The sequence below is a fragment of the Theropithecus gelada genome, chromosome 5 (genome assembly GCF_003255815.1).
Source record: "Theropithecus gelada isolate Dixy chromosome 5, Tgel_1.0, whole genome shotgun sequence".
Taxonomy (NCBI): Eukaryota; Metazoa; Chordata; class Mammalia; order Primates; family Cercopithecidae; genus Theropithecus; species Theropithecus gelada.
In genome coordinates this window covers 112,477,359-112,491,505 of record NC_037672.1, presented here as the reverse complement: position 1 = coordinate 112,491,505, position 14,147 = coordinate 112,477,359, and the positions used below count along the sequence as shown (strand labels likewise).

Genomic DNA, 14,147 nt, shown 5'->3' with positions numbered 1-14,147 from the left:
TTGCTTTTTGGCCTGCTCCACACCCCATCCTGTACCCATAAAAACCCCAGGCTCTACTGCAGAGGGGCAGCAGAGCCGGAGAGCCGCTGAGCAGCAGAGCAGAGCAGCGGAAGAGAGAAGAGAAAAAGCAGCTGAATGCCAGAGAGTAGCAATTTGACTTCAGAGGGCCAGCTTGACAGCAGGACTCTGGAGAAGTGTTCGGCCACGGACAAACTGAATAAAATCCCCCACATTCACCACCCTTCAATTCCTTCATGCGACCTGATTCTTCCTCGACACTGGACAAGAACTTGGGTACCAAGAGGGTGGGTGCAAAAGGCTGTCACCTGACCTTCCACTGAGCTGTTAAGCCATCCATGGACGGCAAAGCTAAAAGAGCACACTGCAGCTATCCTGCCGGTGCCCAGAAGCACTCATGCCGGCCTCTGCACCTGCTCATTCACCTGCATGCTCCCCGTCCTGTGAGGAATTGAGAGCTGTGGGCTGAGTACACGAGCCAACCCAAGGGGACTATCCCATTTCAATATCAGGTACTAAGCAATTAAAAGAAGATATCATCAGTAGGAGTTATCAAGGCAAAATTAAATGACGTTATATTTCAGTTGCTGTTACAGCTTCAGTGCTAAATACATTTTATTTTATTCTAATTTTTGAAAAATGGTGATCTTTTTTATATAGTAAGTTACTGCAATGTCTCATTTCACAACCAACTGGGATTTAATGGCCTGGAAACATTAGATCAAGTTAAATCCCTCTAAATATTTGTGGCATCATGTCTTATTGTAGTATAGACTCCATAGATCCTATAAGAGACATTGTTCTAATAAATAATTAAAGCCATATTTGAATTTATTTGTTTTCTGTCATTTATGTGTCTATTTTTATGAAGTCTCGAGTGCTTCCTATATTTACATTGGAAGGCTTTTCAAATTTTGTAATTTTTGTGATCTTGTGGAGATATGATGCTTGGTTGATTTTCTAGTTGGTCAAGTCTCTGCGAAGTAGATTTTAAGCCCTGGACAGTAAAGAATAGAAGCTTCTCGGTCAGTAAGCCCCATAATAACAGCTAAAGTGTTGCTAGGGAATTACTTCTCACTTTGTGTTGTCATTTAGATTGAAAAAGCATAAACTCATAATTATGTAGTGTGATTTACTATTTTAATTGAGCTCCAGTTGCCAGTGTGATAAGATGACGTTATAACAGTATAACACTGGACCCCTAGAAATCAATAAATATAGTAGAATTTTTTTACTGCCCCCTCCTTCCTACTCACCAAATCAATCGCTTTTTACCTTTTGTTTTTTATGAAAGTTCTTCAATTCATTTTATTACCTATCAAAAGTGAAATATCTCTTTTTTTTTTTCCTGAGGGATATAGTTGTTTGATATTTCAAAACTTTTTGCTGATTTTATTTTTCATTGTTTTGTATCCAGGACACTCACATACTCTATCTAACCTTCTAGGCCCCAAATTTAGAGTAAAATTTATACAGTTGTAGAGAATGAGGACTAACGAAGTGATTAGTAAAGACTATTAGGATTTGTACACTGTTGATTTTGTCACTTTTCACATTGTGGGACAAGTTTTATAAAACCTCAGTATGAATCACTTGAGAGAGTAAAAAGGAGAATAACAGGTTTGATTCCCTTTTCTTGTGAATCAGGAGCACCTCTCTAGGCACATTCATACAAATTCTATTTACCAGACAGAGGAGTTTGGACACGCTTGTCTCTAGATTTTTCTCATAAAGTACATCTGTGTCTCACACCCAATGCATCCACAAGCTTGCAACGTCATGGATGCTGGAGGATTGCTTATCCTCAAAACACTTTGTGATCACTCATTGGGGAGCATGGAACAAACCTGAGAGAACTAAGGCTGTCCCAGTCCATGGCCCCTAATGATATCAGGGTAACAACTGTTGCCTGTCCTCTCTGGTAGTTTCCAAGTACTTTTATTACTGGACTTTTCCAGCTTTGCCTTGTATTGGAAACACAAGTGCTAGGAAGAAGTATTTTTCTTCTGCACAGATCAAGAAATGAAATTTTCCCCAGTGTCTAGCAAAAGACTCTGGCTCATTTCACAGCATTGATTTCATAATTCAGTCTTCTACAGAGTCATTTACTGTAATAGATGTTAGAAAACACCCATAGTCTTGAAGAAAGAGAGGTGACTTTGGCTATACAATGAGGGTCATTACATGAAAGGAAGAATGATGGAGACTTGTGAAAAATTTAGGGTTCATCTTCTGAGCTGAGTGTAGTGTATGACTAAGGCATTGTAGATATGTGATCCATTCACTATTTGCTTATTATACCAGACTGAATTCTTTTCCTATGCTGGGTACCATGTAATAGAAAATATAAATGGCAATTGTCAAGTCAACACTTTTGTGTTCTGTTTATTGATTCAATCAGCTTTCATATATGACTGTGCATTGTCATTTATAACCTCAATTGATGACATTCAATCCTACAAGGAGTCTTTTAAAGCAGATAAGCATTTAAAGGGAGGGATATAAAGAAGCAGAAATTAGAAAACTGCAGATCTATTTTATGTACCTAGCAATATAATCCCATTCTTTGACAATTTTTTTTATATTGTTGTTTAAATTTATACTTGTTTTCTTTTAGAGTTGACAGTTTACCCAGGAATCTCATAGTAAAGTGTAGGTTTTATAAAAATAGATTGAGTTGTTTAGGTTCAAAACCAAGGAGAAAATCTTAACCTTTACCTTTCCTTTACCCTGGGTGTCTAAAATATCACTGGATCTTGTATGGTATTAATCTCTTGCCTTTGAATCTGACCATAAATAATTGAATTTAGTTACCTATCTTCACCTAATTGGCACCATAGAAGTAGTTTCCTAATGCATAGCCTTTATTCATTTTCTCCCCCTTACAGTTTATCTTACCATGTTGTCACTCAGAGCAGATCTTGGTCTTCCAGGCTCAGAGGGCTTCCTTATCTACCTTGTTGAAATCAAATTAATCCCAAATCCTTCAGTTTAAATGTAAAAGCTCACCACTTCATTATTCATACTTACCTTTCTGATTTTCTTCAATGCCACACACACATACACACACAACACACACACATGTATACATGCATTCTATGCACTTTCATCCTTCATATTTGGGCGCTTCCTCAAATGACACCTTTCCCCACCCCCCACATTTATCCGAGGAAGGGCTAATTTCACTTCTTATCTTCCCCCAAAACTTTACATATTCAAAATTTTAAATTAATCTCACCCACACACCACATGCCCGAAGTAATGACTATATCTGTTATGCCTTCAGAGTTCTATAAGATTATGAGCTGCTTGAAGATAAAACCTCTACCTTGCTGGATTTTTAATTCTCAAATTTAGCATAGAGTTCAATGTATTCTAAATGGATGTTGGTGGAAATGATTTTCACTGAATTAATTGGCCATGTTCCATCATGATGTTGCTCTGGCTTTCTTTTAGGAACATGGAATACCAATCAACATGGGCTATGCTGTGGCCCCACATCACTCAGGGGTCTACCCTGTTCACATTCAGCTGTATGCAGCTTGGAAGAAGGTCTGGGGTATTCAAGTCACCAGCACTGAAGAATATCCACATCTGAAACCTGCCCGGTACAGAAAGGGCTTCATTCACAATAGCATCATGGTGAGCACAAAGGGCCATGTATATTAAAAGATGTTAATATCTACATGTGGAATGAAAACAGAGGGCCCTTTCCTCTAAGGATGTAACCTCAAACCTCTTTTACATGATAATCAGAAATGACCAACGTATCTCAATGGTGACTGGTTATGCATTAACACATCTTTTGGCTATAGGCTTGCTCCTAAGCTGTGGAGTGGCTTTGGCAAATCTAAAACAAGCTGAAACTAAGAGGAATGAATTATGTAGAGATTATCCACTGTAGTTTCAGTGTTGAAATTTTGCCTGGGGGTTCTGTACTTTTCCTAGGAAATTTCTCATTATCTATTTGGTTGAGTGGTTTTACTGAGAGTTTTACAGGCAGAGTAAGGCTCCACGGATCAAGAAAACACCTCTCAAGTTGTTATTCTGTCAACAGACAGAATGTAACAAATAGCATCTGAGAGTTAAATTTATCCACTCAGTTTATTTTGGCTTTCAGACACTCAAAAGTATCTAAGAATACTGCTCCTTTTTGTTTTTGTTTTTGTTTTTGTCTTTTCCTTGCATACTCCAAAAAGGGAGGTATGTGTTTTTCTTTTCAGATATAGTAATTGAAAAATAATAGGATGTAGGAATCCTATAAACGCCAATAAAACCAATTGGATTTTAGATGGCAATTTACAATCATTCATTGGTAAAAATATATATATTACTCACTTTTAGATAAAATAGCCTATTTTAAAACAAGTATCCCTACTTCTAGTGACTTAGATGATGTTTTCATAATTAGTTGCCAAGATCAGAGCATTGGTTTACAAACTGTTCTCACTCATTTAAATATTTACACCTTCCTAATTCATTATTCATATTGCTGTTAAATCCATCTATCGTCTATCTATCTATGATTTATTTTTCTATCTAACCACTATCTGTGAGTAAAGCAACCGCACACACACATATCTAACCAGAGCTGACACACAATATTTATTAGTCGTGAAGCTTTATTTTATTGTAAATTGGTACCAGAAGGCCTGAAGAAGCCTCAAATTTAAGAGAAGCTATTGGTAATGCAAATAGTGACATTTAGATGGCCATAGAAATCCAGAAGGTATAAACAGAATTACTCACATAATTTCAAATCATAGTGAAAATACTCAGGTTTCTCTTTACCCTTCCTTTATCTTCTGTGTCCAAAACATCACTGGATCTTGTATGGCATTAATTCCTTGCCTTGAATGACCATTCAACATATTATGAAATAAAAGCATTCTTTTTAACCAATATTATATGCATTTATTTACTTTAAATTTAAGATTAACCCTTATGATAATTAAGCAAATAATTTTTTTAAAAAAAAGCTCTAGGCAATTAGATGCATTTGTCCATTAAATTACCAGTAGTTTGTTATTCAAAATATGATTTTGGAATAAAATTACTTATTTGCTTTCTTTATTAAACATTCAGATTTACAGAAGAAACAACCACAAAATATACCAGAAGTAATCACTAAATAATTTGACTATTATGTGATAAAATTTAAATTCAGAGTGTAGTGAAAACAAAGTTAGTGTGGAAAGGGTTATGAAAACTGATTGTTTGAATCCCAGAACTTGAATACCTTTACAATGCAGGACTTGATTTTAGAAGCAAGGAGAGTGATGGCCTAATGGCATGAAAGATGTAACTTTGGAGAATTTCCATCTTTGGATGAAATTAACCCTAAGAAGGCTTTGTGTTTTCCATAATCATTTAACATAACACAGGTGGTGGGTTAGATTTATAAAACCAACTGAAAATTATTTTACCTTTATTTTTTATGCCTTTGATATGGAAACTTCCTTAATATTTACAGAATTACACCAACATCAACTTGTGATTATAATAAGATTTTGACTTTAGCAACCAAGAAAATCCAATAGGAAATTACAATTTGCAGATTCTAAAGTTATGAGATAGTGGTGAAGTTCTTAATTAAATCATGTCCGTGTGCTGTTTTTCCCCTCTTTTACTCAGGTCCTCCCTCGACAGACTTGTGGGTTGTTCACTCACACTATTTTCTACAAAGAATATCCAGGAGGACCCCAAGAACTGGATAAAAGTATCAGAGGAGGTGAACTTTTTCTCACAATCCTTCTAAACCCAGTATGTATTCTATGCATGCATCTTACAATAAGATTAGCCTTTTCAAATGTGTTTTATTTTCCTGTCTTTTAAACTAAATAATATTTATTTTCTTTATTTACAGCACATCGTACTGGTCATGCATTTAAATCTACATTAAAATACTTTTATTGATGACATTTGACTTTGGGGACTGAATTTTCAGTAGATTTGATTACAAAGTCAGGGTTTTTACTTTGTAATGTGGGTAGTGAAAATTTATTTCTAGCAGTAAAAGAGTAGCAATGTTTTCCACTGTTATTTTTTTCAAGTGAGGTCTTTCAGCTTTATGAAGGTACAACTGACAAATAAAAATTGTTTATTTTTACAGTACAACATGATGCTTTGCTATATGTGGACATTGTGAAATAATTAAATCAACCTAATTAACATACTATCATCTCTCATTCTTATTATTTTTGTAACAAGAACATTTAAAATATTTATTCTCTTAGCAATTTTTAAGTATAAAATATGTTATTATTAACTATTAACTTATTCATCCCATCTAACTGGAACTTCACTCCCTTCCACGAACTTTCCCCCAGCCACTGGCATCCTACTTTCCGGATCTATGAGTTCAACTTTTTTTCTTTTTCTTTTTCTTTTTTTTTGAGAGGGAGTCTCGCTCTGTAGCCCAGGCTGAAGTGCAGTGGCGAGATCTCGGCTCACTGCTAGCTCCGCCTCACGCCATTCTCCTGCCTCAGCCTCCCGAGTAGCTGGGACTACAGGCGCCCGCCATCACGCCTGGCTAATTTTTTGTATTTTGAGTGGAGACGGGGTTTTACCGTGTTAGCCAGGATGGTCTCAATCTCCTGCCTCATGATCCGCCCGCCTCGGCCTCCCAAGAGTTAAACTTTTTTAGATCTTACATATAAGTGAGATCATGAAGTATTTGTCTTCCCGTGCCTGACTTATTCACTTAGCTATGTCCTCCTGGTTCATTTATGTTGTCACAAATGACAAGATTTGCTTCTTTTTTAAGGATGAATGATATTTTATTTTATATATAGATACATACATGCACCACATTTTATTTATTAATTCATCTGTCAATTGATACATAGATTGATTCCATATTTAGGCTATTGTGAATAATGCTGCAATGAACATGAGAATGCAGATGTGTCTTGAACACACTAATTTCATTTCCTTTGGCTATATTCCCAGTAAAGGGATTGTTGGATCATATGGTAGTTTTTAAGGAATCTCTATAGTATTTTCTACAATAGATGAAGTAATTTATATTTCTACCAACGGTGGTCAAATGTTCCCCTTTCTCCACATCTTCACCAACTTTGTTATCTTCAATCTTTTTGATAATATTCATTTTAACAGGTGTGAGGTGATATTTCATTATGGTTTTAATTTGTATTTCCCTGATGATGAATGATGTTAGGATTTTTTCATATACCTGTTGGTCATTTGTATTTCTTCCTTTGAGAAATATCTTTTCAAATATTTTGCCCATTTTTAAGGGAGGTTATTCCTTTTCTTACTATTGAGTTGTTTGAGTTCCTGATACGTGTTTTGGATATTAAGCATTTGCAGATATATGGTTTTAAATATTTTCTCTCACTCCATAGGTTGTCTTTTCAGTCTATTATTTATGTTCGTTGCTGTGCAAAAGCTTTTTAGCTTAATGCAATCCCATTTGTTTATTTTGCTTCTGTTGTCTGGGCTTTGGGATTTATATAAAAAAAAAAAAAAAAAAAGAAGAAGAAGAAGAAGAAAAAGAAAAAATCAATGCCCAGTCCAATGTCAAAAACTTTTTTCCCTATACTTCCTTCTAATAGTTTTCCAGTTTCAGGTCTTTGATTTAAGCCTTTAGTCCATTTTGAGTTGATTTTTAAATATGGTGTGAGATAAAGGGCTAATTTTGTTCTTCTCTATGTGGATATTCAATTTTCCCAACATCTGTTTATTGAAGAGACTGTTATTTCCTCATTCTGTGTTCTTGCAACCTTTGACAAAAATCAATTAACTGTAAGTGCATAGATTTATTTCTGGACTGTTTGCTTTGTTTCAGTGGTCTTTATGTCACTCTTTATGTCAGTACCTTGCTGTTTTTATTGCCATAGCTGTGTAGTATGGTTTGATGTTAGATAATATGATGTCTTCAGCTTTCTTCTTGTTTCTCAAGATTGCTTTGACTATTCTGGGTCTTTTGTGGTTCCATAGAAATTTTAGAATTGTTTTTTATATTTCTGTGAAAAAGTCATCAATATTTTGACAAAAATTTCATTGAATTGGTAGATCATTGTGAGTAATATGGATATTTTAGCAATACTAATTCTTCCAATCCTAAGTATTTTTTTGATGCTATTGTAAATGGGATCCTTTCTTGTCTCTTTTTCAGATACCTTGTCAGTGTACAGAAACTACTGATTTTTGTACGTTGATTTTGTGTACTGCAACTTTACTGAATTTATTAGTTTAATAGTTTTTTCAAGGAATATTTAGAGTTTTCTACATAAAAGATCATGTCATCTGCAAACAGAAACAATTTAACTTTTTTCTTTTCCAATTTGGGTGTATTTTTTTTTCTTTCTCTTGCCCAGTTTTTCTGGCTAGAACTTTTATTACTATATTGAATAGAAGCAGTTGGGGTGAACATCCTTCTCTTGCTCCTGATCTTAGTAGAAAAGCTTTCAACTTTTTACAAGTAAAGATGACATTAGCTGTGAGTTTGTAATATATGGCACTAATTGTGTTGTGATGCATTTTTATACCTAATTTGTTGAGCTTTTTATGATTAACGGATGTTGAATTTTGTTACATGCTTTTTCTGCTTCCATTGAGATGATCATATGATTTTTGTCATTCATTCATCTTATTAATATGGCTTATCGCACTTACAGATTTGCATATGTTGAAACATTTTTACATCCTAGGGATAAATCCCACTTGATTATGGTGTATTAACATTTTGATTTGCTATTGAATTTGGCTTGTTAGAATTTCATTGAGAATTTTTGTCTCTGTGTTTGTCAGAAATATTACCCTATAATTTTCTTTTCCTATAGAGCCCTTAACTGGCTTTGATATCAGGGTAATGCTAGCTTCATAAAATGAGTTTGGGAGTGTACTCTCCTCTTAAATTTTTTGCAAGAGTTTGGGAAGGATTTGGTGTTAATTCTCTAATTTTTCTTTTTTTTTTATTTTTGGTAAAATACATCAATGACACTGTTAAGTCCTGAGCTTTTCCTTGCTAAGTGACCTTTAATTACAATTCATTCTCCTTACTCGTTATTGGTCTGTTCAGATTTCCTGTTTCTTCATGGCTCAATCTTGGTAGGTTGTATCTTTTTGGGAATTTATCTATTTCTTCTAGGTTAACCTGTTACATATATCATTGTTCATAGTAGTCTGTTATTGTCCTTTGCATTTCTGTGGTATTAGTTGTAATATCTCCTCTTTCTCATTTTATTTGAGTCTTCTCTCTTTTTCCCTTAGTCTAGCTAAATGCATGCTAATTTTATTTATCTTTTTCAAATTCCAACTCTTAGTTTCATTGATCTTTTATATTCTTCTAATCTCTATTTTATTTATTTTTGCTGCAATACTTATTTTTTTCTTCTTTCTGCTGACTTTGGACTTATTTTGTTCTTCTTTGACTAGTTCCTTGAGATACGAAATTAAGCTTCTTATCTGATATCTTTCTTTTTTCTTAATGTAGGCATTTAGTGCTCTTTTCCTCTTAGAGCTATTTCACAACTTCTTCACAAAACCAGCTGGTAAATTCTAGCACTGCTACAAAGAAATTAGACTGCATCTCTAAATAATTTGTTTCTCTTATGATAGTCAGGAAAACCACATATACCTGATGTAAATGACAAGTTGATGGGTGCTGATGAGTTGATGGGTGCAGCATGCCAACATGACACAAGTATACATATGTAACAAACCTGCACGTTATGCACATGTACCCTAGAACTTAAAGTATAATAATAATTTAAAAAAGAAGCGTATGTTTAATATAATAATTAAATATTATATAATATCTCATTTGGCTTCTATTTTTTAATTATAGTAACGAAATATTGATATGTGAATCTCTAGCCAAAAATTAAAAATCATAATTTTATTAGAGGAGCCTAGGAGGCCCATAAGTTGAGTTTGCTTGTGGCTGGAGATCTCCGTAGGCACACTTATTTCAGTTTCTAAAAGTGGCCACAATATAAAGCTGAATTAAAACTAGACAGCTTTGTATTATCTTTGTATACTTGGATGACCTGAAGCTCATTTTTTAAATCTTTGCTAATTTTTCTTAATCTAAAATAGAGAGCTTGACCCTTTTGTGTGTGTGTCTTTTCATCTTTTATAGTTGTAATTTTATTTCCTGTTATAAATAGAGGTACGATGGTATAGCAGTGTGGGAATCCCAACATTATATAATGTTGTGATTATTTCAGCTTTCTAATTTCTTCTCCTGTAATGATTCCATTTTTGAGGTCTTAGGAAAGCATGTCCTCATTCATGTCCCAGTGTATACAGAAAATATGAAATAGTGAACCTTATGCTATGCCCACTTTGCTTCATGAAAGAAAGTCTTGTACTTGAATAAAAAGATATACTTTGAACAAAGCTATAGCTAAGTTGGCTATGGTAAAGCTCTAGGTGTGTTTAAAATAAATTACATTAGATAATTCATATACACTATTTTAAATTCCTAAAAAAAATAAAAACTCACATTGTATGAAAATAGAAACTTCTAAATTTGATGGGAAGATAGGAAAGTGAGGGCAAATATGCTTTGTCAGGTTATGAGTAATTAAACTGTCTTCCCCTACAACCGCATGACTATTAAAAACAAAACAAAACAAAAGGTCTGTTGGGTATAATGGCACCACACTTGGAACAGGAGCGTGGATGCTCTATGCTCTTTAGCAAGAAACTTCATTTCTCAGAACTTGCTTGTACTTCTGAATAACAAGCTAGTTGAATTAATCCTCAATGTACCTCAAAAGTATTCCTACCAAACCTATATCTGAGATATTTCAATTTTTGTGCATATTTCAAAATGGACATCTTTTGTATATATATTTTTAAAAAATCAGGGATATTCTAAAATAATTTTTAACAATTGAGATGTAAACATTAATTAAAGCAAGTGGAAACCTCCTCTTCATTCCTTTCCTTAGCGAGAATTTAATCTCAGCAGAGGTAAAGGTCACTTCATCATACCCTTTTCATTCTGGGGCTACATTCCTGACACATATCTTCCCTAGTCATGTCCTTAGGGTAAGTCAGTAATTTTCAGAACACTGGCCATTTCCTCCCCTGGACCTCCTGTCCAGGTGTGAATGTTACTGGTGTTTATTACTTGAATATTTGTCTATTTGTCAATAAAGACATAGATTATGCATCTGTTTTTAAATATTTTGAACCCAGTGTCCCTCATAGAGCCTAATTTGGAGATTTGTACTTAAAATAAATCTCAAGATTTTAAATAACATAAAAGACTATTTGGCTTCTAGTATTTCCATGTTTACCACTTGTGAACTAACCAAACTATACTAAGTTTTATAAACTTCACTTTTAAAAGCTTATCATTGCTACACAGATTTATTTTAATTTTAGGCAGAATAGGATAATCAAAGATGGGGAGTTTCAGGAGGCTTCTTCTATCCAGTCACAAACTATACTTGCTTTGTCATTGTAAATTCATGGTGAGCTCAAAATATGATACATAGGTAAATGATAGAGACCAGGATGGACACAGCAGGAATAGACGGTCAAGAGGGTCAAAAGGGTCAGTAGTATGGATAAGATAGCACATCCTAATACGGGATGAAGTATAGATCAAGCAAACAGTAGTCCATAAAGATGACTGTTTAAGGAACAATGTTGCTCAAAACAAGGATTATGTGTCGCCTCAAGCAGTCTGAGTAGATACTGCTCAGATCTCAAGGGAAACAGACTACAGGTAGCATCTAGTAGAGCCCAGGCCAAATGGAGCTTACTTCCCAGCCTTCATAGGGAGAAGTTATCAGATGCCTTAGATGGGGTTCTCCAGAGAAACAGACCCAATAGGATTTAGATAGATAGATAGATAGATAGATAAATAGATAGATAGATACAGAGAGAGAGAGAGAGAGAGAGAGATTATAAAGAAGTAGCTCATGCAATTATGAGGGCTGTCAAGACCCAAGATCTGATATACAGTCGAGAAGCTGGGGAGACCCGGGAAAACTGATGGGACAGTTCCCGTCCAAATGCCAGCAGTCTCAAGACCAGTGAAAGCCAAGATTGCAGTTAGAGTCCAAAGGCAGAGAAGAAAAAACAGTGTCCCAAAGTGAAGGCAGTCAAGCAGAAGGAAATTCTTTTTACTTAGCTTTTTTGTTTTATTCGTGTCTTCAACAGCTTGAATGAAGTCTACCCACATTACAGAGGACTATCTGCTTTACCCAATACAAGGGTTGTGCACTGGACTAATTAAAATGTTATTCTCATCCAGAAACACCCTCATGGACACACCAAAATAAGGTCTGACCAAATATCTGGCCATTTCATGGTCTGGTGGTCAGGTTGACACATAAGATTAACCATCACACCAGATGAGGAACTTAATGTGGGAGGCAGACTTGGAGTGAGTGAAAGAAAATGGGGAACACAAAGAAGGAAGAAGTGAATGAAAGAAAAGACAATTCACACTTGGTTTTTCTCCGTGTAAGTGTCTTCTCATAAACAGAGAGGTGATGGGCTATGATTAATACTTACCTCACTAATGTTGAGAAAGTAAATATTGCGGCTTCTCGATGATGAGTTACTATTTTGAGTTTAAGGTTCCAACAAGGCTGGCAAGGAGGAAGCCAGGAATGCTATGAGGAAAGAAGTAACCAGAAAAAGAAAACAATAAGCCAGGCTTCTCTGTTCCATTCTATTCTTCTAATCATCACTTAATTCTTTGTCAGAGTAAAGAATATTTTCATAGCTTTCACCCAAACCATGCTGAAGAAAGAACTATAAGTTAATTAATTTGAAAATTAAAATTATTGATATGAAATAATATGCTGACTCTGAAGAATATTTCTATTTAACAGAGCTGACTTTTAAAGGGGAGATCCATGAATACATTATTCTAGGTATCAAAGTCCCAGGGGAAATGTGTTTTTAGTGGGAAGTATTCAACATACGTGAAATCACCCAGAGACTACCATTTTCTCTACCTACTTTCCCAGCTGACTCTCAGTGTGTAAAAGTGATGTTTGTAGGAACTTATAAGTAGAAGAGGTGATCAATAATGTTAGGATAAATTCTAAAACATAAAAGTCAATCTATACTAGATTTCCTTTTCAATTAATCATCTATACTTTAATCTTATAGAAATGCTATAGGCACAATGTATGACGTCTCTCTTGGATGGTAATTTTGTCTGTGGATTTGAAAATGATTGATAGTTTTCTGTACTTAGTATTGTTGTTTTTGTATGTTTATCAGTGGATGAATAAGGACATACTAGCTTGACACAAAGCTGACAGTGAAAGTAAATACACCAGACAGATTATGATATTAATATCTAGTTTTGGTTAGCATATTAGAATAAAAAAATCAAATCTAACAAGGTGAAATTTAAAAGGAAATAATGAAAAGCCTCTAATCATTTTAAAATAAAATAATAATATAATCTCACCATTATATAAGGATAAATATTATATAAGGATAAATTAAATCTGTCAGAAAGTTGTGTGGGCTGCAATCATGACATATTAAGTTCCTTGTTGTTGAAGCTGTCCAAACAGAAATTTTGTAGAAATGTGAAATCTGTTACTGAGCTTCTAATATCTCATCTTATACTAAGAATATGTGATTTCTATGTTCTTATACAATTAAATCGTGGCTACATCTCTCTCACTGTAAAACACACACACACACAAATCAAGTTAATTTTAAATAGTACAAGCATTATAAATCTGGATCTAATCTATAATTATAAGATCGGAGGAAATGGGGAAATGGTAGTTTGTCAACATATTTAATAATTAAAGGATGAGATAAAATTGGAAGATATCTAATGGTAGATATATTGAGGGAAGTAGAGAAAAAAAGACCTTCCCATTACTTGTATACTGAAATATAATTTCCAGATTTTGCAGGACCATTTTGAATTTTGATTAGTAGTTACTGAATTCATATGTATGTAAGATCCTATGAGGTTAATAAAAGCTGGAAAAAATATATGAAGGAATGTCCTGGAATTTCCCCCTCTAGAGTACTTTAAAATAGAATCAACAACTCTATAGTTCTTTCTTATCGGCTTGGGAATTCATCTGCCTAAAGGAAGGAGACTGGATTAAATAACCTTGAAAAGTTTCACATTTTGTTTTTCTGGTTTATAACATCTA

At 34.3% G+C, this 14,147-nt stretch overlaps 1 protein-coding gene across 1 annotated transcript in view; it reads left to right on the top strand.

Annotated features, from left to right (window-relative positions):
• The window catches only part of LOC112624831 (bifunctional heparan sulfate N-deacetylase/N-sulfotransferase 4), a 301,958-nt gene that overhangs the window by 189,794 nt on the left and 98,017 nt on the right, over positions 1 to 14,147 (top strand). The window contains exons 6-7 of the mRNA XM_025385855.1: positions 3,475 to 3,660; positions 5,653 to 5,781. Of these exons, the coding sequence (XP_025241640.1) occupies positions 3,475 to 3,660; positions 5,653 to 5,781 (315 nt within the window). The remainder of the gene's footprint in view (positions 1 to 3,474; positions 3,661 to 5,652; positions 5,782 to 14,147) is intronic.